Source organism: Myotis daubentonii, chromosome 16, assembly GCF_963259705.1.
Source record: "Myotis daubentonii chromosome 16, mMyoDau2.1, whole genome shotgun sequence".
Lineage (NCBI taxonomy): Eukaryota > Metazoa > Chordata > Mammalia > Chiroptera > Vespertilionidae > Myotis > Myotis daubentonii.
The window spans coordinates 55,379,186-55,403,852 of NC_081855.1; the positions used below are offsets into that span (position 1 = coordinate 55,379,186).

General features: G+C 65.7%; 1 protein-coding gene across 3 annotated transcripts in view; it reads left to right on the forward strand.

Moving 5' to 3' along the window:
• SEPTIN9 (septin 9) overlaps positions 1-24,667 on the forward strand; it is a 124,835-nt gene that overhangs the window by 63,739 nt on the left and 36,429 nt on the right. For all 3 annotated transcript variants that reach the window (XM_059671367.1, XM_059671365.1, XM_059671366.1), the window contains one exon: positions 703-1,338. In XM_059671367.1, the coding sequence (XP_059527350.1) occupies positions 703-1,338 (636 nt within the window). The remainder of the gene's footprint in view (positions 1-702; positions 1,339-24,667) is intronic.

Below are 24,667 nucleotides of genomic sequence, written 5' to 3' on the forward strand. Positions count from 1 at the left end.
GAGAATCATGGACGGGCTGCCTCCTGCGCACCCCCACTGGGGATGGAGCCCACAACCCAGGCATGTGCCCTAACCGGGAACCAAACCCAGGACCCTTCAGTCCACAGGCCAGCACTCTATCCACTGAGCCACCCCGGCCGGGGCGAGCTGCCGACGCTTTAACAGGAACATGGCCTAGCCCGGGCCTCCGTGTCCCCGTCTGTGCCAGGGGATAGTAGCTTCATGTGCGGCGTATTTGTCTCGAGTGCTCGGGGAGAGGTGCACGGTGAGCCAGTCCTCGCCTCCGTGAGGTGTTCAGCGTCGGCTCCTCGCGCTGCTAGTTGCGATGGTGTCATTTTCGCGCGGCTCTGACGGGTCGCGGTGCTGTCATTCCTGGGGACGTGTCCCTGGCTGCTGCGGGGGTGGTGGCGATGGCGTGTTTGCTGATGGTGACGTGTTGGGCGCATGCGAGGAAGGAGTCAAAGGCTCCCCGGAGCCAGGCATCCCGACGGGGAACGTGGCTGGTCCACGCGTGGTCGTGGCGGGACAGCGAGGCTGGCGTCTTTCAGGCTCCAGCCTTTTCTCTCCCCCCCATGATCGCTGTGCCTCGGAGGCTCCTGGTAGAGGGGGCTGTCCCCTCCCGCTTCTGAGAGGTGAAGCCGCGCGTGGGATCTCCGGGGTTCCCGAGCCCCCACTCATCCCGCCCTGCTCTCTGTCTTTCAGCCTTGAAAAGATCTTTCGAGGTCGAGGAGGTCGACACGCCCAACTCCACCCCACCCCGGAGGGTCCAGACGCCCCTGCTCCGGGCCACCGTGGCCAGCTCCACCCAGAAGTTCCAGGACCTGGGGGCGAAGAACTCGGAGCCGCCCGCCCGCCATGTAGACGCCCTCAGCCAGCGGTCCCCCAAGGCCGCCCTGCGAAGGGTCGAGCTGTCGGGGCCCAAGTCCGAGCCCATGTCCCGGCGCACCGAGATCTCCATCGACATCTCATCCAAGCAGGTGGAGGCCGCCGGCACCCCCGGGCCCTCGCGGTTCGGGCTGAAGCGGGCCGAGGCGCTGGGCCACAAGACGCCGGAGCCCACGCCGCGGAGGACGGAGATCACCATCGTCAAACCCCAGGAGCCAGCCCACCGGAGAATGGAGACCCCCGCCGCCAAGGTCTCCGAGGTGTCCACCGCCCCCACGGCCGACCCCGCCCCCAGGAGGGTGGAGATCCAGGTGCCCAAGTCGGCCGAGGTGCCCGCCGCCCCCGTCCCGTCCCTGGAGAATTCAGAGCCCACCCCGCTGTCTCAGCTGCAGAGCAGGCTGGAGCCCAAGCCCCTGCCTCCCTCGGCTGAGGCCCCACCCAGGAGCCAGGGAGGTGAGCAGCCAAGTGCCCGGTGTGGCCAGGGGTGGTGGTGATCGGGGGCGGGAACTGGCTTTGCCACGGGGTCTTGGAGAAAGAAGCTGAATGGGGGGGTGGGGGTTGTGCTTCCGTGGGGACCTAGAACACACAGGGGCCAGCGGCCGCGGGCTCAGGGAGCAGGCTGTCCAGGGAGGGTGGGCCGGATGCGGCAGGTGGCCCTGAGCTGGGCTTTGGGACGAACCCTCTATGGCCAGCATGGACCGTGCCGTCGAACCGCTGCTGTGTGAGCCGGACGGCGGGCTGGAGCTTGGAGCCTGGAAATGCAAGGCAGGGGCGTTTGCACCTTGAGGACGGGCTTTCACGTTCTGTGGTCGCGGGGCCCCAGGCAGGACTAGCAGGCGGCCCTAGGAGTGCCCGGCAGAGGCCGAGGTCCCGGGGTAGGGGCTGGGGGGTTTTGGGGGTCCTGTCCCCCCTGAGGTTTTGCGTTGGAGGTTTTCTACCGGCTCCCCCAGGAGGGAGGTTGTGAGCAGAGGCCAGGAGAACATAAGAACCTCATCTCTGGACCCTTAGACTCTTTGAGCTGCTGGGGAGGGGCCCCGGGCCAGGCGTCCCCATGATACCTGCCCACAGCTACGTTTGGGGGTGCTCTTCTGATGAGGGGATGGGGAGGAAAGCAAGGGGCTTGGGCACTGTCCTCGGAGGGCCCAAACCCAGACTCGGGCTCGCTCGGGGAGCTTCCAGGGGAGGCAGTGGGGATCCCCGTGCGACCCGGGGCCCAGGGCTGTGCGGGTGCCAGTGGCACTGTGAGCCGCGTGGCCGCCAGGTCCGTTCTGATCGCCAGACTCGGACCCGTGAATGTTCAGTAGGTGTTGTGTGCGTTGGACGGACAGAACATTCTGGGGTTTTGGTTTACCTTTTCGAAGTGACTTTTTAATTGTGGTTATAATACACATAACGTAAAACTTACCCTTTTAACCGCGTTCAAGTGCACAGCTCAGTGGCATTAGTGGCATTCACATCGCTGTGCAGCTGCCCTACCGCCATCTCCAGGACTTCCTCTTCGCCCCCATCTCCCACCCCCAGCCCTGGCCCCGCCCTCCCCGCCCCCCCACCCTCCCCCCTGTCTCTGCGGTCGGCTGCTTTAGGTCCCGAATGTAAGTGGGGTCACACAGTGCTCGTCCTGCGTCTGGCTGTCTGGCTGTCCTCCCGGTCTGCCTGTGCTGGAGCAGGTGTCGGGTTCCTTCCTGTTTGAGGCCGGGGTTCCGGGGTGTGTCCGTCGTCTTTGACGGACAGCGGCTGCTTCTGCCCGTGGGGCTTGTGCGCCGTGACCGTGGGCGCACGCCTCTCTCCCCTCCCTGCCTGCACTTCCTCTTGCTTTTCCTTGTTGAGTGAGGCTTTCCAGTGGTCAGCGGACTTGGGGACCGAGGGCCCTGGGCTGGCGATGGAGGGGGGTGTGGGGTGAGCCGCTGTGTTCTGTGCAAGCGAATGTTTGAGCAGGTGGGGCCGGGGCTGAGGGTGCTTCCTGCAGCGCCGGCCACTCTGAGCAGCCGCCTGTGTGGGTCTGTTCTCGCTCCCACGTCCACGTCCTGAAACGTGACCCTGCAGAGCCACTTCCTGGAGTGCTGTGAGGACAGCCGGCCAGTGTTTGGGGCGTGTCCGGGAGGCCATTTCCTTGTAATCCTCGGGTGATCTTCGGCTGGTCCAGGGCCTCTGGCACCGGATACGTCCCCCTCCAGGGGGGTGAGGTGTTCACACGCGGCCCAGTCCAACAGGATGTGGCCGGGAGATGGCCGTGCCAGGCCGGCCAGGGCTTGGTGACAGCTGGCGTTGGATGTGCATGGAGATGGTCCCAGCTCTGGGGGGACAGGCAGGGGGTGCCTGCTCAAGTGGCAGGGCCCTGGGTCAGCGGGCGGGCGGGGCACAGCCTCCGGGTGTGCAGGGACGGTCAGGCGGGCTGTGGCTGAGCAGTGGGACCCCCCAGGGGAGGACGGGGTAGGGGGACCAGGAGCAGTAGGGGCGGCTTCCCAGGAGCGTGGCCCCGCTCCCTAAGGCTTGGACCCTGTGGGGTTAATCCGGCAAAGGAGGGGCGAGCCTAGCATTTCCAGCGGAGGCCTGAAGCGAGGGACCCGCGGCATTTCTCCGTGGAAACGAATGTGGACATCCGGGTGGGAGTGAACGCATTCGGCAGCCCCCCAGACCCGGCTGCCCCTGGAGCGGCCCCCAGAGGGGTGTCCAGCCCCCCTTGCAGGGGCCACCACCTGGTGTGACTGTGCCAGTTGTGTGTGTACACGCGTGTGAACTCACACGTGTGCCCGTGCCCCGACCCCGGGTCTTAGCGGCTGGGGGCGGGCTCTCTGAGCCAGGGCTCACCTGCGGAGCCCCTTTAGGCTGGGCATGTGCACTGACTGGGGGTGGGGCGGGGCTGGACGGCCGCTGGGAGAGGAAGAGGCTCTGTGGGGGAGGGGCTGGGATGACTCACTTTGGGAGGATCTTTCCTCTTCCAGCAGGTTCTGGAAGGAGCCCGAGCCAGGAGGGGGCGAGGCCCACTGAGGGCCCGGGAATGTGGCCTCGACCTGCTCGGCCCTGGACGTGAGGCCAGAGGTCCTGGGCATCTGCCGGGAGGGCAGGGCTTTCCTGGTGGAGGGCGTTCCCGGAATGCGTTGCCGTGGCTTCTGGGGGCCCAGGTCTGCGTTCCCACCCAGCCCCTGCCCCGCCCGCCTCTTCCTCTCCCCTCCTCTGGTCCTGGTCTTCCCAGTTCTCCCAGATGCACATCCTGCCTGTGCATCGGCCCCACGTCCTGTCCATCTCTCCTGCGGCCGGGCACTCCTGTCCCTTCCGCCCTTCCGTTGGGGGCTGGGCGGAGCGTGGCAGGAAGCCTCCCACCCTTCGTGGCACCCTGCCCCTTGCACCTGAGGCCCCGCTGGCACCGCAGGGGCAAGGATCAGGGAGGGAGTGAGTTCTGCTCTCTCTGTTCAGACTCTCGCCCTCTGCCTCTGCCTCCAGGAAGCCTCCCAGCTGGCTTTGGTGCTGGACAGTCTCCTGGGACCCCAGCTGAGTGGCGCCCAGATTGACCTCCCTAAACAGGGCACCGATGAAATCTTTACCCACTCAGAGCCTCCTCCGGCCCACTCATCCCGGGGCCTCCACATCCCCGTCTCCCTCTTGTCCAGCTGCCGCCTCCCTGCTCCACAGCTCCTCCTGCCCGGTCCTTCCCTGGCCTCCCATGGGCCACCTTTCCTCACAGCTGATCTGCTCTGACCTTCTGACCTCCGACTTGGCTCCTCCTCACATCACTGCTCTTCGAACTCCTATGCATCCGCCAAAGCCCAGCTCAAGTGGCACCTCTTCCATGAAGCCCTCCCATGAACTGGAAGTAGCCTCACTTCCTCTGACTCCCAGGCCTTTTTGCATCTTTCTTGTGTGTCATATCTCATGTTTGGCTTGGGATGTGAATTATTTGTCCGTGAGCCTTCTTTCCTCTGCCAGGATTTTTAACGTAGAAAGTAGTTTCGCATAGTACCTTTCCTTTAAAATTCAGAAAATGTAGGAATTAGAAAGAAACGGAAATTTACCAGTAGCTAAACTCTTAACGTTTGCTCTACATTCTTCAGAATTCCTTCCATGCCCCCCAGGATTCTATGTTACTAGAGGGTGGGGGTTCTATCTTTGTTTCTGGTTTGTTTTGTTTGTAAGAATCCTGTAAGATACTGAGTCAGTGATGTGGGCACAGCAGGTGCTCAGTAAAGTCACGTCTGAGGAGCGAGGTGAGAAGCTGTTTTGTCACCCTCGCAGGCAGATACTTTCTGGTCAAATAGGAACCCACAGACCTGCCCCGCTCCCCTCTGGCACCTGGGTTCTGAGGCTGCTGCCCGTCCCTGCACCTGGCACCTTCCGCGTCATCCCTCGGTCATCGCTGCCCCTCTCTCGGCCTCCGGGTGGGAGTGGCCTCACCTCCTCTCCAGGTCCTGCTCTCCCCCTGCCTCTGCCGGGGTGGCTCTGGGTGGGGCCGGGCTGCAGAACCCAGAATCCCGCCTGTGGGCGGCTGCCGGCTCTGCCTCACTTGGGAGTCCGTCACAGCGCGCCCCCCCCCCCCCCCCCCCGGCTCCACGCTGACAACAGCCAAGTTTCCCGAGGCTGCCTTATAAGGCGGCACTGCCACTCACCCAGGGCCTGGCTCGCTGCTGCTGCTGCTGCTGGGTGCTCCCAGGCGGCCCTGGGGGAGGCCATGGCGACAGGGCCGGGTGGTGAGTGGGGCGTCCCACCTGGAACCCAGCTGAGTTCCTGGGCGTGTCCTGGCTTTACTCTGTGGGACTTCGCTTTGCTCCCCCCAACCCGACTCAGTTTCTCTGTCCGTCAAATGGGCAAGGGGTTGGGTCTGCTGGCCCCAGGTGGCCTGAGCTTTCCAGGTGTCCGTCCCATGGTGTGCCAGGGGCCACGCGTGACAGTGAGCATGAGATTGGGGTGCGGCTAACTGAGCGAGTGTCTCCATAGGGTTTCTCTCTGACTAAAACTACCAGAAATGCCCAGCTGGTGTGGCTCAGTGGTTGAGTGTCAACCTTGAGCCAGGAGGTCAGGGCTCGATTCCTGGTCAGGGCACACGCCCGGGTTGCGGGCTCCATCCCCAGTGTGGGGCGTGCAGGAGGCAGCCGATGGATGATTCTCTTTTATCGTTGATGTTTCTGTCTCTCCCTCTCCCTTCCTCTCTGAAATCAATAAAAATATATTTAAAAAATAATAAGAAAACCACCTGGAAACATTCTTTGTTGTGGGGAAGGCGGACCCTCCTCTGAGTGTCCCTGAGGCCCTCTCACACCTGGTTGGAAGCAGGAAGGCCCCCCTATGGGGGGGCCAGGACAGGAGGACCTGCGGGAGGAGTGGCCAGGCCCAGGTGCGGCCTTCCAGAGGGCAGAGTAGGGACAGCAAGTAGAAAGAACCACCTCCCGCCGCCACCCCGCCCCGCCGCCTGCCAAGCCCTGCGCAGGGGTGAGGACGGGGGACCAGCCGGGAATGCAGCCCCGGCAGCTGCCAGATGCCTTAAATAGAGCGGGCACAGCTGCGGGAGAGGCTGGGCAGGCGGGCGGGCCCGGAGGCGGGTCTCCGCTCTGCGGCTGACCACCCAGCCCGGCCCCAGGACGGAGCCGGGCCCCGACACATGGCACAGGGCGAGGCCGCCCGCGGTGCTCATCCCCGGAAGCCGGAGCAGCTGCTACAAGAGCTGCTGTGTCTGCGCCCACAGCCGGCCAGGCCCAGGGCAGCTGCCGGAGAGCGGGTCGGCACAATGGGGCCGCTGTCCGGGGGTGCCGGGCCAGACAGCCCCGCTCTGTGCCCTGTGGACAGAGGGCACATTCAGCCCCAGGGGGGTGCGCCCTGGAGTGTGGGCAGCCCTGCTCAGACCCTGGGATCCGACCGTCCGCCTGGAGGATGCTGCGTGGTGCACGCGGGCCTGGCGTGGCTGCCTGTGGCCGTGTGTGGCCTCCCTCTCCTGTGTGGTCTCCGGTTGGGCTGTCCCTGACCTGGGCTGCCTGTGGGTGTCACCGTTGCCCCCTGGTGTCCCAGCTGGGCTGTAGGTCCGAGCGTCCGTTCTCTGAGCGGGCGAGGGGAGAAAGGCGGACGTGGTCTGAGGAAGGGGCCTGCCCTCCCCTTCCCCACTGCTGTTATGGGGCAACTTCTGTGGCACCCCGGGGTTCTAGGGAACCCGCTTTGGGAACCCCTGGCCTGGGAGTCCAATGTAGTTCAGTGAGACCAGGAGGACTCGGGACTGGAAGTGGCCCTGGAGGTCACCTGGTCCTCTGCGTCCTTCCAAAATGACCCACAGAGGTTCCGACTTGGAAGTGGACGGTGTGAGAGCCGGGGCCCACCAGGGACGCCCTGCCCCCTTGTCTGTGGGGGAAATGGTCCCAGACCCTCTCCTGCCCTGCCCAGGCCTGGTCCCCGGTGCCGGGTCCACTTTCTTGTCGCCGGGTGGCGTCCTCCCTCCGGCTCGGCCGCCTGGGAACGCCAGGTGAGGCTTCCAGGGCGGGCCGGCGCCCGGAGGCCTGGGAGCCGCGCCCACAAAGGAACCGCACCGCAGCCCCGGCTTCATGGCCGCCTGGCTCGCGCTCCAGGGCTCCCGCTGTGTCCCCAGCTCCCGCTTCCCCACGGCCTTCAGCTCTCAAAAGCTACGCATGGCCATTGTCCGGGAGAAAAGGCAAAGGTCCCAGGGAATCCGACAGGAAACCTGCCCCTCCCGGCCGGCCCTTTCCCCAGGGCCGCGCTCACGGCCGGGCCTGCGTCCTGGGTTGTGCAAGTGTGGACAGTCCCGAAGTCACGTGCCAGGAGGTCTGTGTAAATACAGAGGCTGTTGGCGAACACAGATGGACTCGGACCTCTGCACTGGCTGTTCCTTTCCACTTCCCATCACTGCGGCGTCTTGCTCTCCTCTCGTTCCTCTAACAGCCGCGTCCCGGCCGCCACGCGGTCCCACCCATCGCCTGCTTTTCACAGTGACGATTGGGGCTCCCCCGACACCTCATTTCCATCTGTGCACGTGCGAGTGTCGGCTAGACCTCAGAGTGGACTTTCTGCACCGAGGGTGTGTGCGTTTAAAACGTTGAGCCCTGGCCCTGGCCGGGTAGCTCCGTTGGTTAGAGCATCATCCCGATCATCCAAGGTTGTGGGTTCGATCCCCGGTCGGGCCACCTACGAGAAGCAGTCAGTGAACGGGGGACAACAAATCGATGTTTCTCTCTCTCTTTCTGTCCCTGCTTCTCTCTCTAAAATCAATCAGCACAAACTTAAAAAACAAGCGCGGTGTGAAGCCGTGTTGGGCCTCCGAGGCGATACACCAGCCTCAGCCCACACAGCCGAGGCTGAGACGGCAGGGAGATGTCGGCGGTGCTGGCTCTGGGCCTCTCTCAGGGAGGGAGGTGCCTTTTCCGGGGAGGGCCCTCGGCTCCCTGTAACCGCTCATCTTGTCCCCAGTTGGGTGGCTAATCCTTTTCTTGTTGTGGTGGTTGTTTTAAAATCTGAGAGAGAAACATCAGTGATGAGAGAGAATCACTGACCGGCTGCCTCCTGCACACCCCCCACCCGGGATCGAGCCCGCAACCCGGGCCTGTGCCCTTGACCAGAATCGGACCTGGGACCCTTTGGTTCGCAGGCCGACGCTCTATCCACTGAGCCACACCGGCCAGGGCCCAAACAGGGATTTTCAACCCCCAGGCCGTCCAGAGGATTCTTTCCTCTTGGCTTTTGGGATTACGTTCTGCGTAGAGGCCTCCGCATTCTGAAATCACAGAAAAGGCATTCCGGCCCTGTTTTCAGCTAGTGCAGCGGTTCTCAACCTGTGGGTCGCGACCCCTTTGGCGGTCGAACGACCCTTTCACAGGGGTCGCCTAAGACCATCCTGCATATCAGATATTTACATGACGATTCATAACAGTGGCAACATCACAGTTATGAAGTCGCAACGAAACTAATTTTATGGTTGGGGGTCACAACATGAGGAACTGTATTTAAAGGGCCAGAAGGTTGAGGACCACTGATCTAGTGCGTTTACAGTTTCGTTTCTGTGCACTGAAAGCAACCCGCTGGAATGCATTTGGGTTGCACAGCGAGAGGGGGTCTGAGGTCTTCTGCACGAATGTACGCCAGCCTGCTGGGTCTGCAGCGGCAGGGCGGGCGTGTGGCGGGCGCCCTGCTTATCAGGTGGGCGTCGGGGCGGTGCTGGCTGAGCAGGAATCGTTGGCTGCGTTTCTCCTTCCCTCTGTTCTGGAACACGGTTCGCAGCCACACAGTCATCTCTGGGTTAAAACGTTTCAAGAACTCACGAGTGAAACCATCTGAGTCTGATACTTTTGTGGGAGCCTCATATGTTAAAAACGGAAAAAATGTTCCGTGTGAGGTTTTATATCCTTTTTCTAGAGAAGCATCCGGAAAGCTATTTAAAGTCCCTCCGATGGTTCGGGGGCGGTGGCGTGTGGAGGGGGTGGGGAGGGGCCGGCCCCACAGCTGCCCTGCGCCCCAGTCTGTCCGCAGAGGTGGGCTGGGCGAGGCGATCTCCCTCTGCGACACAGTGCAGTGCCGCGTGATGAATGTTCCGGGGGGCTGGAGTCCAGAGCCCCAGCCCCGCAGGTGGCGCCCCCTTGGGGGCGGTGGTGGGCGGGGCTTGCAGGGGACAGGGTGGTCCAGGCGGTTGGGTTTCAGGAATCGAGGTTTCAGGTCTGAGTCCAGAAGCCGCTCGGTCCCTCTGACGCCGCCCGTCGCATCATCGGCGCGGCCAGGAGAAGCTGGGGGACCCCGACGTGGAGCCCCCAGGGGCTACGGTCCATGCGCTCCAAGATCCACTGGGTTTGCCTCCTGGCCCCGGGGCTGACCGGCCTCAGTTTCCCCATCTGTGAAAGGAGGGTGACAACAGCCCCCCCTTCTCGAGGTGTTGCAGGATGACCGTCCTGTTAAAAGCTGGGATTTGGAGGCAGGCCTCCTGGATTCCAGCTCTGGCTCTGCCTCGGTGCTCTGTGCCTCAGTTTCCCCATTTATAGAGCTGTCCCTTGGAGGCTCTGGGAGGCTGACGGTGAGGAGGGGCACAGAATGGCGCCTGGAGCGTTCCTGAGCCTCGAGCGGCAGGCGCTGGCTCCGTTCTGGGCTTGTTGGGACCGACTCCCGGGCGCCTGGGGCAGCCCAGCAGCCAGGCTCCGCCAGGGGGAGAGCCCTCCATGACTCCCGGACAGGGGTTCGAGGGGACGGGAGGGTGTGGGGGACAGTGGGCGGTGCTTCGGGATGGCGAGAGGCCGGAAGGCTAGGTCGGCTCTCAGAGCCTGTCCCTGGAATGGGGGACAGCGGGCCCCCGACAGTCCGTCTCCTCCAGGGTCCCCGGGGCCAGCGGAGGCAGGGACCTGCGGATTCCAGGTCCTGACGCGGGAAGGCATTGGCCGCCGCTGTGGCGACCAGAAACGGCAGCACAACTCGGCGTGCGGGGAATTTTCCACAAACGTGGTGTTAACCGTCGAAGCTTCATGGCCTGAGGACTTCTGACCAGACAGGGAGTGGTTGACACAGAGCCGTTCCTTTTGCTCACAGATGTTTACCGTCTGAAACACAGATATACGTCTATTCGTTCTCGGTCGCGGGGGCTCTTTAGGGATGCCCCATGCTTGGCTTCCTGCCTCCACCTGTCTGGAAGTGCCTCGTCCCAGACCCCCCTCCTGGGCCCCAGGAGCCCAGCCGTCCGGTGGGGCTGGCCCCCGAGCACACCTGGGGCGCAGGTGTTCAGGGGTTGGCCTCAGAGGTGAAGGAGGAATGTCAGCGAGTGCAGGTCACGGAGCCTGGCGCTGGGGGGTAGCCGATGGGCCTGTCCTGGGTCAAGAACCCCGAGAGGGGTGCTCAGGGGTGGGGACCCCCCCGGGCACACATTCCAGCCGTGACCTCCCGCCCGTCGGACTGGCAGGTGGGGGCGGCCGCTTTCTTCACTCCCGTTTCCTGTGGGTGGCGAGGTGCCCTGAGATCACACATCTGGGAGCCTCCGACTCACAGGTTGGGGTGCCCATGGCACCTCGGTGGCCTCTCAGTTGGCCGGACAGAGCAGTGCCTGAGAGTTCCTGGGGAGGGTGGCCTGGCCCTGGGCGGTGACCCAGTAGCCGTGGCCTCTGGGAGTCCTGCTGTAGGTGGTTGCCTCCTGGGTCCAGAGCTCGGTCCGGCCGCCCCTCCTGTTGACAGCGGACAGCAGCCCTGCCCGCGCCTCCTGAGCCGCTTGCTCTGCAGGCCCTCCAGCCAGCCAGGCCCGAGGGGCAGCTGGGCCTCCTCTTTCCTCACTGACCCAGCCCGGCTCCGGGGCATCCTCCCTGCGGGCTCCCTGGGCTGGCAGAATGGCACGGTTGTGCCTTCCAGGCGGCCTCACTCAGCCAGGCCTCCCCAGAGTGGCATTTGAGACCGTGGCCCCTGCTGGACCCTGGGACCTAGCTCCTGGGGCCTCAGCTCTGAGATGAGGCCCCTGTGGTGCAGGGGAGACAGCCAGGACGCGGGAGGGCTGCGGTCATGTGGGTGGCGGCCCCCCCTGCCCCTGAGCCCCCAGTTGCCTGTTCCAGCCGGAGGCCTGCCAGCCGGAGGCCTGCTCTCCGTAGTCCCTGTCCCAGGCCCCTTCATCTCACCCATCCCCACGTCCACAGCAACACTGCACGACTCACCTCTTGCAGCAGAAATGGGGAGACCCAGGAGGAGGGGTGTCTTGTAACAGGGCACCTGGGCTGTGTGGGTCCCCCCCGCCCCGAGGCCGATCACACTGACAGACCCAGCCTCCTCCTCTGTCAGAACTTGGAGCGTAGGCTCCCTCCTGTGCCCAGGGATGGGGAGCACGTTACAGACGGGGAACCGAGCTAGAGGGGTGGCGAGCCCAGAGCAGGCCTGGATGGTGGCCTGAGCCCGGCCCACTCCCCGGGCGGCGTCCGCCTCCTGCACACCCAGCAGTCCAGCGGGGGTGGGGTGGGTGGGGGTGGACAGGGGGCCCTGTTTCATGCTCAGGATCCCCCCAGACTCTGGTCTAAGGTCAGGCCTCCCCGAGGTGGCGGCTCCCCGCCCGCCCGCTGACTAATGCATCTGTGCCGATGGGAAGCAGACCTGTCACTCAGGCTCGGGTTACAGAGGGCTGGGCACCTCCCCGAACAAGGCCTGAAGCCACCATCCGCTGCCCGCCTGCATGTTAGGTGCCGGCCTCCACCCGCAAGCAGGTGAGTTCAGGCCCCGCGGTGGGTTTCCGGTGTGGGCGTGGCTGGGAGGCCAGCCCCTGGTTCAGGAGGAGGGCGGACCCTCCGTGCCCACCCCAGTATCCGGGCCTGGTCCATCGCGGCCTCACTTCTTCCTGCAGCTGCCCAGGTCGTGGGGGCCTGGCCACGCCTGCGTCTCTGGGAGGGTGATGGGCCGCCGGTCCAGCTGCAGGGGGACCTGCAGGTGCACAAACAGGGTCGGACCTCGAATCCAAACCCCAGTTTGCCGGCAGTTCATGTAAATAGCTATTCTGTTCAGACGGGAGAGCCAGCTCAGCACGTTAGAAACCGAGTCCCCGATGTTTAATTCAGGAGGAGGCTTGCTGTGCCCAGCTCCTCGCTTGTTTACTGTGCGTGCGCGTTCTTGGCGGGCATTTGTGCCCTGGTCTCTGGGCGAGGTGGGGCCCTGGCCACCCTGGCTACCTTGATCACCGGCACAGCCCCTCCTGTGCCGTCAGGCCGGAGAGAGCCAGGCTGCAGTGGCGGAGGTGGGATGGGGGGGTTCTGTCTGGGCCTGGAAGGCCTGGGCGCCTGGGGCCGGGAGCCGTGTCCTGTTGAATGGCCCTCGGGACCACGGTTCCTTCTTCCTCCTGCACGTCCCTGCTGTCCCTGCCTTTGTCCCTCTCCCCTGCTGGCACGGGCACCTCCCCCTCATATTGGGAGGGCTTACTGGTTCTTCCAGTTCCAGATTCCTGCGGCCACAATGAGTGAGATCTTTATCTCGGCTGGGTGGCCAGGTCTGAGCAACCCGGGCCGCTCTGGCAGGGTAAGGCCAGCTTCCAGGCACAGTAGCTACTCTCATGGTCCCATTTCCCGGATTAGGAAATCAAGGCACAGAGAGCTGCAGCCAGTGGCCGACAGCCCCACAGCTGTGGACAGCCTGGGTGTGAACCCTGGGGAGGCCTGGCCGCTGCCGCCCAGGGCTGGGGACCGGCCAACGCGCGAGGCCGGGTCCCCGCCGAGCTCTGGCTGGGATGCTGCAGAGCCGCGGCCAGCGCCCTCCTGCTTTCTCAAGGCGCCGCGCGTGATGCAATGAAAGAAAACCCCAGTTAGCAAGGAGACACCGGTATTCCCCTGCTGCCCCCGGCCCCCCGTGGCCCCGGATTTTGAAATTAGATACAGCTTGTCAGGGGGTGAGTGGGAACAGATCGGAAGCCCCATGTCTCTCCCCTGATCACCAGGCAGAGAGCCCGCTGGGGCCGCTCACTGTCACCCCGACCGCCCCGCCCCGCCAGCTGCCTTTCTCCAGCCTCTCCTCACAGAGGAGCCTGACTTCTGCTGGAAGAACCAGCAGGAGATATTTGGGCTGGCGGTGGGGGCGGGCCTTCTGCACTGGGGAGGGGGCTGGATTAGTACTGCCCTGTGGCTTCCAGGCTGGCCCGGGGCTGTCATACCAGCAATCCTGCCTCCCAGGCCTGCTCCCTGGCCCCAGAGCAGGTCCCTGCAGGTCCCCCAACACTCTCTCCCTGGGTGCAGGGACGGCTCCTGCAGGCTCGCCGGAGGTTTTTGGTCTTTCTGCCTGGAGCTCGGGCAGCTCCCCCACCCGCCGGCTTGGGTGCAGAGCCCACCAGGGTGGGGTCGGAAGTGGGCAAGCCTTGTCCCCCAGGCTGGCAGCTTCCTCTCTATCCCCCACCAGGAGGCCCTGGCCAGAGGTCCTGCCCCGCCCCCTGGGGCGCCGGGCTCAGCTCTTGATGGGGGTACCTTGACCAGCACAGGGGCCTGTCCATGCGTCCTGGACGCCGCCCGTGGTTGGGGCCCTCGGGACGTCAGAGAGAAGGTCAGGTGTGAGGCCAGTGGACAAGCAGCGTCTCCACTCTCGTCAGTGCTCCGCCTTGGCCAGCGGGGCGGCCAGGACAGTAGCGGCCACCACGTGGCTTTCTGGGAGGCCAGCCCGTCCGCGTGGCCTGGGGGCCGGCGAGAGGAGCTTCCTTGAGTCCCCGACCCCCGTGGGCGGGACCCCGTGGCAGAGGGCGCTCCCGGCAGACCCTCTGGGACCCTGCTTCTGCCCGCCAGGCTCCCGTTTCCAGGGCACAGCTCTGGAGGGTTCTGACCCTGAAACGCAGCTTCCTGGGCCCGAACCGCCCTTCGGAACCAGGGTCTCTTCAGGGGCCAGCGCTGCAAAAGGGAGGCTACGACACCCGCTCAGATGCCCCTCCCCTGAGAGCTGGGCCAGGACTCGGTGCCGTGTCACCGGGTGAGACCTGTGGGTGCTGAGGTTGTGCCTGCACCTCGGGCTGTGGGTGAGGGTGAGACGCCGCCGCTGAATGCCCGCAGGCTCCCCACCTCCGACAGGGCAGACTCGATGCAGCGTGTGACCCTGTGACCCGGTGGAAAGTGTCTTCGTCCAGGAGACGTTAGAGATGTGGCCCCGGGCTAGGTCCCGATTGGGGAGTCGCGCCCGTGACCCCGTCTCAACTCGCAGCCCCCTCTGCTCTCCATGAGCAATCCTCCCCAGGCCGCCCTCCCCGATGTGCAGCCTCCGCAGGCCAGGCCCCGGGGGCCGCTGACACATTGGCTGGGCTCTTTGTTTTGGGGCAGGAATGAAAGGAGAGAGTGAGTAAGAAGAGTCGGGGGTGGGGGGGGTGACTGAGTGGAGGAAGGCCAGGGGGCGGGGAGGAAGGATCTGGAAAAGTCCAGCATGTGCTTTCGAGGCAGGTGCCAGGCCTGAGATGGTCCCAGGGCGGCCTGGCCGCGCCCTGCCTGCAGCTGAGGGAATGTTCTCGGGGCTGGTGTGTGCGCGGGGAGCCGGCTGGGAGCCTGCCCTTAGCTCGCCGGCTGCTGAGAGAGTGGAGAGCGATTTGTTTCCATTTTGGGGACACCGCGGGGCGGCTGTCATCCCCTCCCCGACTTCATTAATATTTCATTAATCACAGGGGCCGCTTGCCCGGACTCCGCGCTCCGAGCGCTGGGCTCCAGGCTTCACGGCTTCCTGGGATGTATTCCCATAGCCCACTCAGGAAATAGTTAGTTCCTGTTGTCGGGAGGCGGGGACGGGGCCCAGAGAGGTTGAGGAACCTGCCCCAGGTGGCACAGCGAGAAGTGGCCGCCCCGGCGTCGTGTTTGAACGCAAGGTTCTTGGACTCCAGAGTCCCAGCTGGCGGGTCCCTGGGCACAGGGTCTCTGTGCCGCTGTGCCAGCCTCTGGTTGGGCGCCCTGGGGTTCCATCAGGTGATAGGGACATCTCCTGACCCCCCTGGGTCGTGGCCCCCCCGTGGCCCATCTGGGTCGTAGGGAGGGGGCATCAGGACTGGAGGCCCAGCAGGCAGCGTCCAGCCTGCCTGACCGTCCAGATGCCCCTCAGGGGGGCCTGAGGCGGTCCCTCGGCCGCCGGGCCACAGAGAAGCCTGTGAGCTGCTGGGCGCCTGTTGTTGGCTTTGTCACGTGAATGAAAGGAAGCCCTCGCCTCTCTGCCTTTGGCAGGTCACTTTAGGACTCAGTTTCTTCGTCTGTAAAATGGGTTGAAGGGCGCCCTCCTCCCTCAGAGGGTTTTTGGAGAATCAAGGAGAAGCGTGGCACGGAAGCCCTTCGTATTGCGATAGGCCAGCACTTGGCTGTACCCCTGAATGAATGGGCCCCGGGGCCTTCTGAGCCCAGCCCCTAAAGGGCACTCCCATCAGTGCAGCCTGGGTGTCGGGAGGAGGGAGCTGGGGGAGAGGAGAGTAGGGTAGCAGCAGGCAGGGCCTGGGCGGAGGGGCTTGGCCCCAGTGAGCAGTCTTCCTCCTGGAGTGTGAGCCCCTCTCCCCCCCATCCCCCCCCAGCTGTTCCTGGTCCCTGCCCCTCCCCTCCCCCAGCACAGCTCTGACCTCCGCCATGTGCTGGGCCTGGGAAGATGGACCAGCGGTGGGAGGTCCTGCTGCTGGGGACTGTGTGCAGGGCCAGCTGCACAGGAAGCCAGGCTGTGGCCCTGGAGGCCTCTGGGCTCGGCGGCTGGACTCCCAGCGAGCGCGATGGGCCCTCCTGCCTGCGGCCCAGAGCCCTTGCTCCCCCCCCCGCCCCGTTCCAGGGGCCCAGGAGGGGGCCGTGGCCGTGTCCTCAGTGGCTGCCCACCGGATGCAGCGCTGGCCGCAATCCCTGCCTCTCCTGGCGCTGCCTTAGCCGTGGGATGTGGGGCCGTCCTCCTGGGGCCGCCCACACTGCCCTTCACTCCTGAGGCCGCCTGGGACCTGGGGCCGAGTCTGCGTTCAGTGACTGAGGGACCCCAGGGGCCCAGTGCGTCCACGTTGGAGGCTGAAAAGAGGAATTCGCTCATCCACCCACCACCCACCACCCACCTGGCATGTACACGTGTGCGCAGGGTGTGTGTGTGTGTGTGTGTGTGTGTGTGTGGCTTGGAGCCGGAAGTCGCAGGGTCAGCCCACCGTGCCCCACCAGCCATGTGATCCTGCACAGACGCAGGCCCACCCCCTGCGGGTCCTGACCTGCGGGAGGTCGTGTGACGTGAGAGCCACGTGAGGCTGTGTGACCTGCTGGGGACGGGTTCACCTGGGAGAAGGTCGTCTGGTCACATGGGGCGGGGAGGGGGGGTGTGACCCAGAGCAGGGAATCAGGATGAGCCGAGGGGTCTGGTAGGGTGGGAGGAGGGGGTGGGGGCGGGGGGTGGGGAGTGGGCTTCATAGGCCCAGCTATGCAGCCAGCCGTTTCCTCCCGTGTCCACGCTCCAGGCCTCCTGCTTAGGAACCAGCACCCCATCCACCCAGAGTGGCCAGGCCCTAAGAAATGTGAGAAGCACCCGCGGCACGCAGCTGCTTCCAGCAGATTCCCGAGTCCGAGCACTCTCCGAGCCTTGCTCTGGCCCCAGGCCATCTCCCTCCAGAACCAATGGCCTGCTCTGTGCTGGTCCCTGCAGTCTAACCCTCCTGTGGCCTGCAAGGCTCCCTCACCTTCCTCAGGAGCACTGACTGAGTACCAGGGCAGCAGGAGGGGAAGCGCCGTCTAACTGGAGCAATCAGGGAAGGCTTCCTGCAGGAAGTGGCGTCTGGTGGACCTTTGAAAGCAGGAGGTTTGTCTGGTGATGAGGATAGAGAGCAAAGTGGCATCACCACACCTCCGCAGACAGCCATGGGCAGTGAAGATACTGCTGATGGATGAATTGCGGCTGCTGGCACCTGGTGGGCTCAAGGAAGATGGAGGGAGGAGGTTGGAACTGGTCCTGGGTTCAAATTCTGATCCTGCCACTTACTCAGCCACTCTGACTGTCTTGTTGGTATGTTGGGACAAATGTGGGGATTCGATGGGATAATGTGAGAAACGGAGGTGGCACCGCCCTGGGCATAGTGAGTGTATAATAAGCAACTCTGCCACGGAGGAGAGCATCAGCATTTTGGCAGCCTCCCCACTGCCCCCCCCTCCCCCGTCCCACGGGGACTGAGGACCAGCATGCGGGCTGTGGCGTCACCTGTGTCCTTCAGCTTGTGTGTGGCCGGGAGCCCCCGGGCCAGGGGGCAGGGCGAGTCGGTGCATGTGCAGGAGGCGAGGCGGCTGCCTGGGGATGCCATCCGCTCTCACAGGCCTCCCCTGCTGGCCACCAGCAGCCGTGACGTGGAAGTTACTGGTCGCCCGGGCTGCGACTGATGGAGGGGCTGGGCTCTGAGGCCTCGTGGGGGCGATGACGGAATCACAGGGGACACCTGGGTGCGGATGGGCTGCCCTGGGTGTCAGGCACCCAGTGGCGTCTGTCTTTAAGGAGAGGCCTGTGAGGGGAGGGCCGGAAGCCGTGACTTAGTTTCGTGTGATCCAAGAGGTGGCTGCTCAGGGGGCGTGTTTAGGGACAGTGTCCTTCTGGGGGAGGAGGGTTCGAGGATGCTGGGTGTGAAGGAGGCGACAGGAGCCGGGAAGGGAGCGGCCGAGGGAGGTGCGGGCAGGCTCTGGTTTGCGAGTTGGCAGCCTAGGCCCCTGGGAGCAGCGGTCGCAGAGACCTTGAACGTCGAGGGGGCCCGGTCCAGGGAGGGAGGGCGTGCTGGGCTCCTGGCGCCCGCTCTGCGCTGCCGGGTCGGGGTTCGCCCGGGAGCTGTTGGCGGTCCTGGCGCCGTGCCAGCCGCTGGTGGTGCGGCCCAGCCCCGAACATTAACGCATGGGCACCCACGTTCTCTTCCCACAGCCACAGCAGCCCCCGGGGGCTGGCCCCGGTGGGAGGGGCCGAGGGCCGCCCTGCCGGCCCGGCCCCGCTTGCTCACCTGGAAGCAGGTGGGTCCCGGGCCGCCGCATTTCGTGGCCAGAGGTCGGGGCACAGGGATGTTTTAGAGACAGGAGCCGGCCTGGGTAAGAGGGTGCCCTCCCGGTCCCGTGTGCCCCCGACGCCACTCCCCGCCTGGTGTGCCCGCCGCCCTCCCGCCTCGGCCTCGCTGGACACTGTCCCCTCTGCCTCTCCGAGCGGCCGCTCAGCAGGGGGCAGTGGAGGGCTCAAGTCCTTGGAGAGGACTGGGTGGACGTTTTCACGCTTCTGTCCCTGGAACGTGCCTCCTGTCACCCCCCCCCCCGATCCCCTCCCCCCTCCCCCCCAGCAGCTTCCCTCCGGGCTGACATCTTCCCTGGAGTGTGGTGCTGGGTGGAGGGGGGGGCGAGCAGGGGTGCAGGCCCCCACCAGGCTGGGAGCGGAGCAGAGCTGTGTTGACACAAACTCAGGCTGACCCCACATCCTCCCGCAGCCCAACGGGAAGTGGCCTCACGGCGGCCGCCTTGGTGGGCCCGGGCCCGGCTCTGCGCTCGGAGGAGAAGGGCCCCTCCCCCTCCCTGCCAGGGGAGGACCCAGCCCAGTGCCCGGCCGACAGCGCGGTCGATGCCGGCCGCGATGCTAGGCCTGCGGAGGCGAAGGAGCGTGCGCCTTCCTGAATTAAAAGGCAACCTTTGCTTTTCGTGATTTAGAAAACCACGCCTGCTCGTGACAGAAAGTGTTTTAAATGAGAAAACGATAGAGAAGGTGATCGATCACAATCGCCCTCGAGTCCCACAGAAACGAGCCACGGTCACGTGTTGGGGTTTCCTGCCCGGGGCTTTTCGCACACGTGCGCCTGATCCCAACGATTTAAGAAAAACAAACAAGGACGCGCGGCCCCGGCCCTTCTCCTGCCTCGCTCTCGGCGCCCGTCGCTGGGATGGTCTCCCCTCGCGCTTTGTCGGGGACTCGCCTGGAGAAGGGCCGGGCCATGTGGGGCCACATCTATGAGTGGTGAACGCCCTGGTGGCCAAGGGGCCGGGGCACAGGCTGGGCAGCGCCGCAGAGGGGGGCCTGGCCCCTGGCCGTGCGCTTTAATGGCGTTGCCTGCGCGGCCGTGTGAGTGGGAAATGACACCGTCACTCTGTTTTGTCCTGGTCCCTGTCGCTCTCGTGCGTTTGCTCACACACTCACCCGCCTGCTGAGGCCGCCTCTTGCCGAGCTGGAGCTGGAGCTGAGAGCCGAGGACAGAGAGGGGACGACGCCGGCTCTCCACTCCGGGTGTCTGATTGGAACGTGAGATTCTCGGACACGGAACTCCCGGGCTGCCCCTCCGCAGAGGGGGGTGTGGGAAGGCGCGTGGGAAAGGGGCCAGCTCTACCCCTTCTGCGGTGCGGCCTGGGGCGAGTTGCTTAACCTCTCTGTGTCCATTTCCTGACCTGTTACTAGAGGAGAGGGCCGGTGGGCAGGCTCCCACGGGCTGTGTGAGGGCCCGGGAGGGTGCGCGTGGAGCTCTGGGCGCAGCGCCCGCACTCAGTCAACACTTCCCCGTCGTAGCTTGCAGTTGGGGTTCTGAGGGTCTCCTGGGATCTCGGGGACCACAGATGGAATGCATGCTTCTCTGGAAGCCATCCAGGGGCCTGCAGCGGCTGCAGGGACAGCGGCTGACTCGTGAGCTGCTGCCCAGAGCAGCCACGGTTCTCAGAAGCCCCCCTCCTGTACCGTCACCCGGGAGCTTTGCCTCCCGGGCCTGGTCATTGGCCGAAGCACGAGGTGGCCCCTTGCAGGGCAGGGCGCAGGGTGACCCCTGAACCTGCCCGGGTGGCTGGGCTGAGGGACTGCGTGAGGCAGGCCACCACGTCTGCTACGGCCACCTCCTTCCGCAGAGGCGGCAGGGACAGGGTGAGGCCCCCCCCCGGCGGGGGGCAGGCTGGCGTCCGAGTGGAGAAGGGGCCAGTCCTTCCTGCCGGCGGCCGGCCACTGCGAGGCTCTGATAGGACCCTCCATGCCTGGAACAGCAGTTGTGTCCCTGGCTTTCTGGGGGCACAGAGAGGGTTGGTGGGAGCTGGAGCCTGACCTCTGACCTGTGGCTCAGGAAGCCGGGATGAAGCTGCCGAGAAGGGGCGAGGCCCACTGCACCCCTCCCCTGCAGGCCTGGCCCCCGGCGAGTCCCGCTCCTCCTCGGCTCCCACCCCCTCCCAGGCCCTCGTGTTCTGTGCTGTTTCCTTTCCCGTCCCTCCCTCCCTTCGGCACCGTCTGGTCCTCATTAAGGCCTTCCGCCCGCCGCTCAGCGCTGGGTCCAGAGGGGAGCTCATGTGGGGCCTCCCCGACCGGGGGTGGGGGCTCCCAGCACAGAGCCCTCCCCTCGGGCCTCCCCAAAGCAGACGTGGTGTGTGCTGGGGTGTGTGCAGGGACGTGGCTGCGGCCGGCTGCGTGTGTAAGTGTCTCGCCTTCCCACCTGCTGAGGGTCCCTTGGCTTGGCGTCTGCAGGCCGTGCCCCCGACGGTTGCGGGGGGAGGCAGGGCCCCTGCACCCACCCAGGCAGCTGCCCTTGGCCTGCTTCCTACAGGCGGTCCCCCTGAGCAGGCCGCTGTCTGGCCGCCCCGCACTTCACCCACCCAGGCCACAGGCACCCTGACCTCCCTGCTGCTGAAGGGAGGGGCAAAGGGGGGGTGATCAAGGGACACCCACCGCAGGGGTGGTGGGCCCCGTCCACCTGCATGGGGACTCTCCATGGGCTGCGGGGAGCCCCCTGGCGTCCTGGGGTGCCCCAGCGGGCCCCTGAAACATGACTCCCTCGTTCCGTCCACCCCGGAGTCTGAGGTTCCCCATGCACCGCCCCTTCCCACAGCCACAGGCTGGGAAGAGGTATGTGCCCTCGCACATGGAGCAGCGGGGGCGGGGGGTGGGGGAGCGCAGGGCGGGGGTTTGATGACGCCCAGGGGAGATGCGCCCCTCCCGCATGTGGACTGAGGGGGTGGCCCTGGCCTCTGCTCACTCACAGGGCGGTGGGTTCCTGGAGGCGGGGCTGGGCTCCCTCTCCCGCCGGGCCATGGACGGGAGGGACCGGCGAGGAGGCAGCACCCTCTGCTGGCTGGGCCTGGCGGCTGGGGCGGTGACAGCAGGCTCAGGAACCTGCCCCCTGCCACTCCGCTGCTGGTGGGTGCGGGAGGGTCTGAATTCGGGAAGCGGACTCCAGCGCCCGTTCCTACACCCCTTGGGCCCTGATATAGCTCTCTCGTCTCTGCGGCCCAGAGAGGGGCAGTCCCTTGGCCAGGGTCACGCAGCTGACCAGGGGCAGCGTGGGAGTCGTGACCCCCGGGCCCGGGTTCTGTGGCATTTCGAGGGGTGGTGGCTCCTGGTGAGGCCAGAGGAGCCGCCTGCTGTGCCCGGGGCTGCAGGCCGAGGGCTGGTCCTTGGGTGGGCGGAGGTGCCATGCGCCTGGCCAGCGAGACTGCTCACGGAGCCTTTGCTCTCAGTTCTTACCCGCCCCACCTCACCCCCCCCCCCCCCGTCTTGCATGTGGTCAGCCTGCGTCTGAGGCAGCATGTCGCCTTCACTGCAGGTGTGCTATGTGTGTGATTGAGCAACACACGCGTGTCAGGGCGGCGGCGTGGGCACGGAACACGTGTGCCCTGGGCCCTGCCGTGTGTGTCGGTGAGACGGGGCCCCGAGGGGCCTTCGTGCTGCCACATCTGGGCGCCGTGTGCCCGCCCGGCCCGAGCTCGGCACCGTGGCTGCAGGAAAGCGGTCACCAGCGTCCGTGTTCACACAGCCCGACCCTGTGTCTGTGCCGCCGTCCACCATCCACCTCACTTCTCCGCAGCCTGGGGGGCAGGATGCGGGGGGCACCTGGCCTCCCCCCCGCCCCCCCACAGTGCGCCGCAGGCTGCTGGGCAGGAAGGGGTGATGGCGCCTCGGCCAGGCCGCCTTCCCCAGCTTTCCCAGGGAAGGGGGGTGAGAGGCCTGCTCTCAGAGGAAGGGGTGGGGGTGCAGCCCAGCTCTGCAGGCACCTCCAGCCCTCACTTCTGGGGGCCAGCTGTGCAGCGCAGTGGGGGCGGGGCCTGCCATAAGCCGCGGAATGAATGTGGGATTCATTACTGGAGTCTGGCAACCAGAGAGCCTCGCTGCTCCCCTGAGATGCGATGGGGGCGGGTCCTCCTGGAGGCCCAGGGTGGGAGCTGTGGGTGGGGGTGCAGGCCGAGCCCCTCCCCTCCCCCACCACTGAGCCAGGGGCCCCTGCTTCCTCCGCCCTGAGCTGGAATCCCCGGCCTTCCTCTCTCCTCCTCTGCCCTCGGCCCTGCCCCCTCCGGCCTCCTTGTTGCTGCGCTGGCCTCTCCCATGGAGGCTGGGGCGGGCGTGGGCTCAGGCCACCTCCCAGCAGCCGGCCCCTCCTGCGAGTGACTGACAGCTCCCACCGCCCTGAGGGGTGGGCTGGCTGTGTGGTTTTGGGGGGACACCAGGGAGAAGGTTAGGGTGCTGCCGGCTCTGCCAAGTGGGGTCGGAGCTCCCCACTGGTGTTCTGTGCGGCAGGAGGCGCGTCCCGGTGTGGATTCTTGGACTCCCGGCCCCGCTCGCGGTTTGCAGAGAGGAAGAGGCTGAGTGAAGTCCCCCAGGCCACGCAGCCCGCCGGCTGCTGGGACCCTGTGATGCGGGGCAGGGGCCTCTCCAGGTGGCTCGGCGCCCGCAGGGCCACCACGAGGCCGGCAGGACGCCTGGGGCAGAAGCGAGGCCTGAGTTTTGGCCTGAGTCTGGGAGCACATCACTGACCCCTGCACCCCACGACCCTGTGACCCCAGGGGAGCTGGAATGACCTGGGCTCCCCTGGACAGTCAGGGGCAGGTGAGGGGTTGTGGGCCGCCCGTGGTTCTGGCCTTGGCAGGAGAGCCCCGTGAGCCCGGGATTGTCCCGGGGAATCGCCGGTCAATGAGCCGAGGGCGGCGTCTCTGGGGAGGACCTTCTGCTCCCCCAGCTCCTTCAGTTACATTGCCCCATTTCACAGACGGGGTAACGGGTCCCTCCGCTGAGTGCTGGGGTGTGAGCCCAAGCAGGCCGCCTCCTGGGCTTGTGACCCTCCCCTTCACCCCCTCAGGACCTGGGTTAGGGGTCGTCGGAGTGATGACCCAGGGATGTCCACACCCTCGCCCCCAGAACCTGGGCGTTTGTGCTGGGTCGTGGATTCTAGCGGCGAATGGAAACTGGTGGCTGGTCAGCTGGCCTTGGGGGCGATCACCCGGGAAAATCCACCCCGGCCCCTGGAGTGGCCAGGCTCTCAGAACTGGGCGAGGTGGCGGGAGGTCGTGTCGTGTCAGGGACGCGATGGTGAGCGACCCCGCGGCACCGCTGACTTGGGAGGGAAGAGGCGCCGGGAGCAGGGAGCGTGGCGGCCTCCGGGGCTGCGGAAGGCTTGTTCCTAGAGCCTCTGGGGGCACCAGCCCTGCCGACCGACACCCCGACTTTAGCTCAGTGAACCGTGTTGGGCTTCTGACCTCGAAAACTGTAAGCGGATGTGCCGTGTCTAAGTCGCTGTCTGCGGTGATCTGCAGCTGTAGCGGGAGTGAGTGCAGGGGGAAGTGGCGTGCCCTCTGGACGACTTCGGGAATGTGTCCTGAGCCTCGGGGATCCTGGGCTCCCCCCCGCCCCAGTGCACAGGGAGGCCCCCCACGTGGGCAGGAGAGAAACCAGGGAGACGGGTCCCCTTTTCACAAGTGAAGGCAGATTCCCGCCCCGTCCCTGCCGTGGTAGACCTTTCCTGGGGCCTGCAGCTCATGTGCCTGCGCCCGGGGCTCCGCCTGCAGGGCCTGCTTGTCCAGGGCAGGGCCGCCCAGGATGGCCTCAGGGGGCTGCTGTCAGATGCCCAGGCCCTTGCCAAGTGTTGCCCAATCAAGTGGGTTCCCCGGCCACTGCCACCTCTTTGAACTTTGTCCCTGACTCTAAGGCCTGACACGGGGCCCACGTCTGTGTGACCCCCCCACCCCCGCCGCCCCGGGTGCCGTCCCTGCCTCCGTGGCCGCCGGGGTGGAGGGGGGGGACGGTACGGAGGCCCCGCGTGAAGGACGAACAGATGCCTGTGAATCACCAGTTCCCTTTGCTGACGCGTACACCGTGACGAACGATCTTGGCATTTTAATGAACTTTAAGAAAACTTTTTGTTTCCAAGGAAATGTTAGGCTCACCAGATGGTGCAGAGCCGCCCGTGGGGAGCCTGCCTGCTCCTCACCCGCTTCCTCCCCGGGGCCAGGCCAGCCCGGGCCCAGCACAGAGCCAGGAGCCGCAGGTGCAGGAGCAGGAGCAGCCGCGGGCGGGGCCGGGTGTCCCCACGTGTTTTGCGTGTGATTCAATGAAACGCTCCCTGTGCGAAGGCTCCGGTCCCCCCCGCCCCCGCGTGGGCGCAGACCTGCCCCGCCCTGAGGGTCTGGCTGGTTTGGACTTCGTCTCCGCGGTGCCCTCCCGTGGA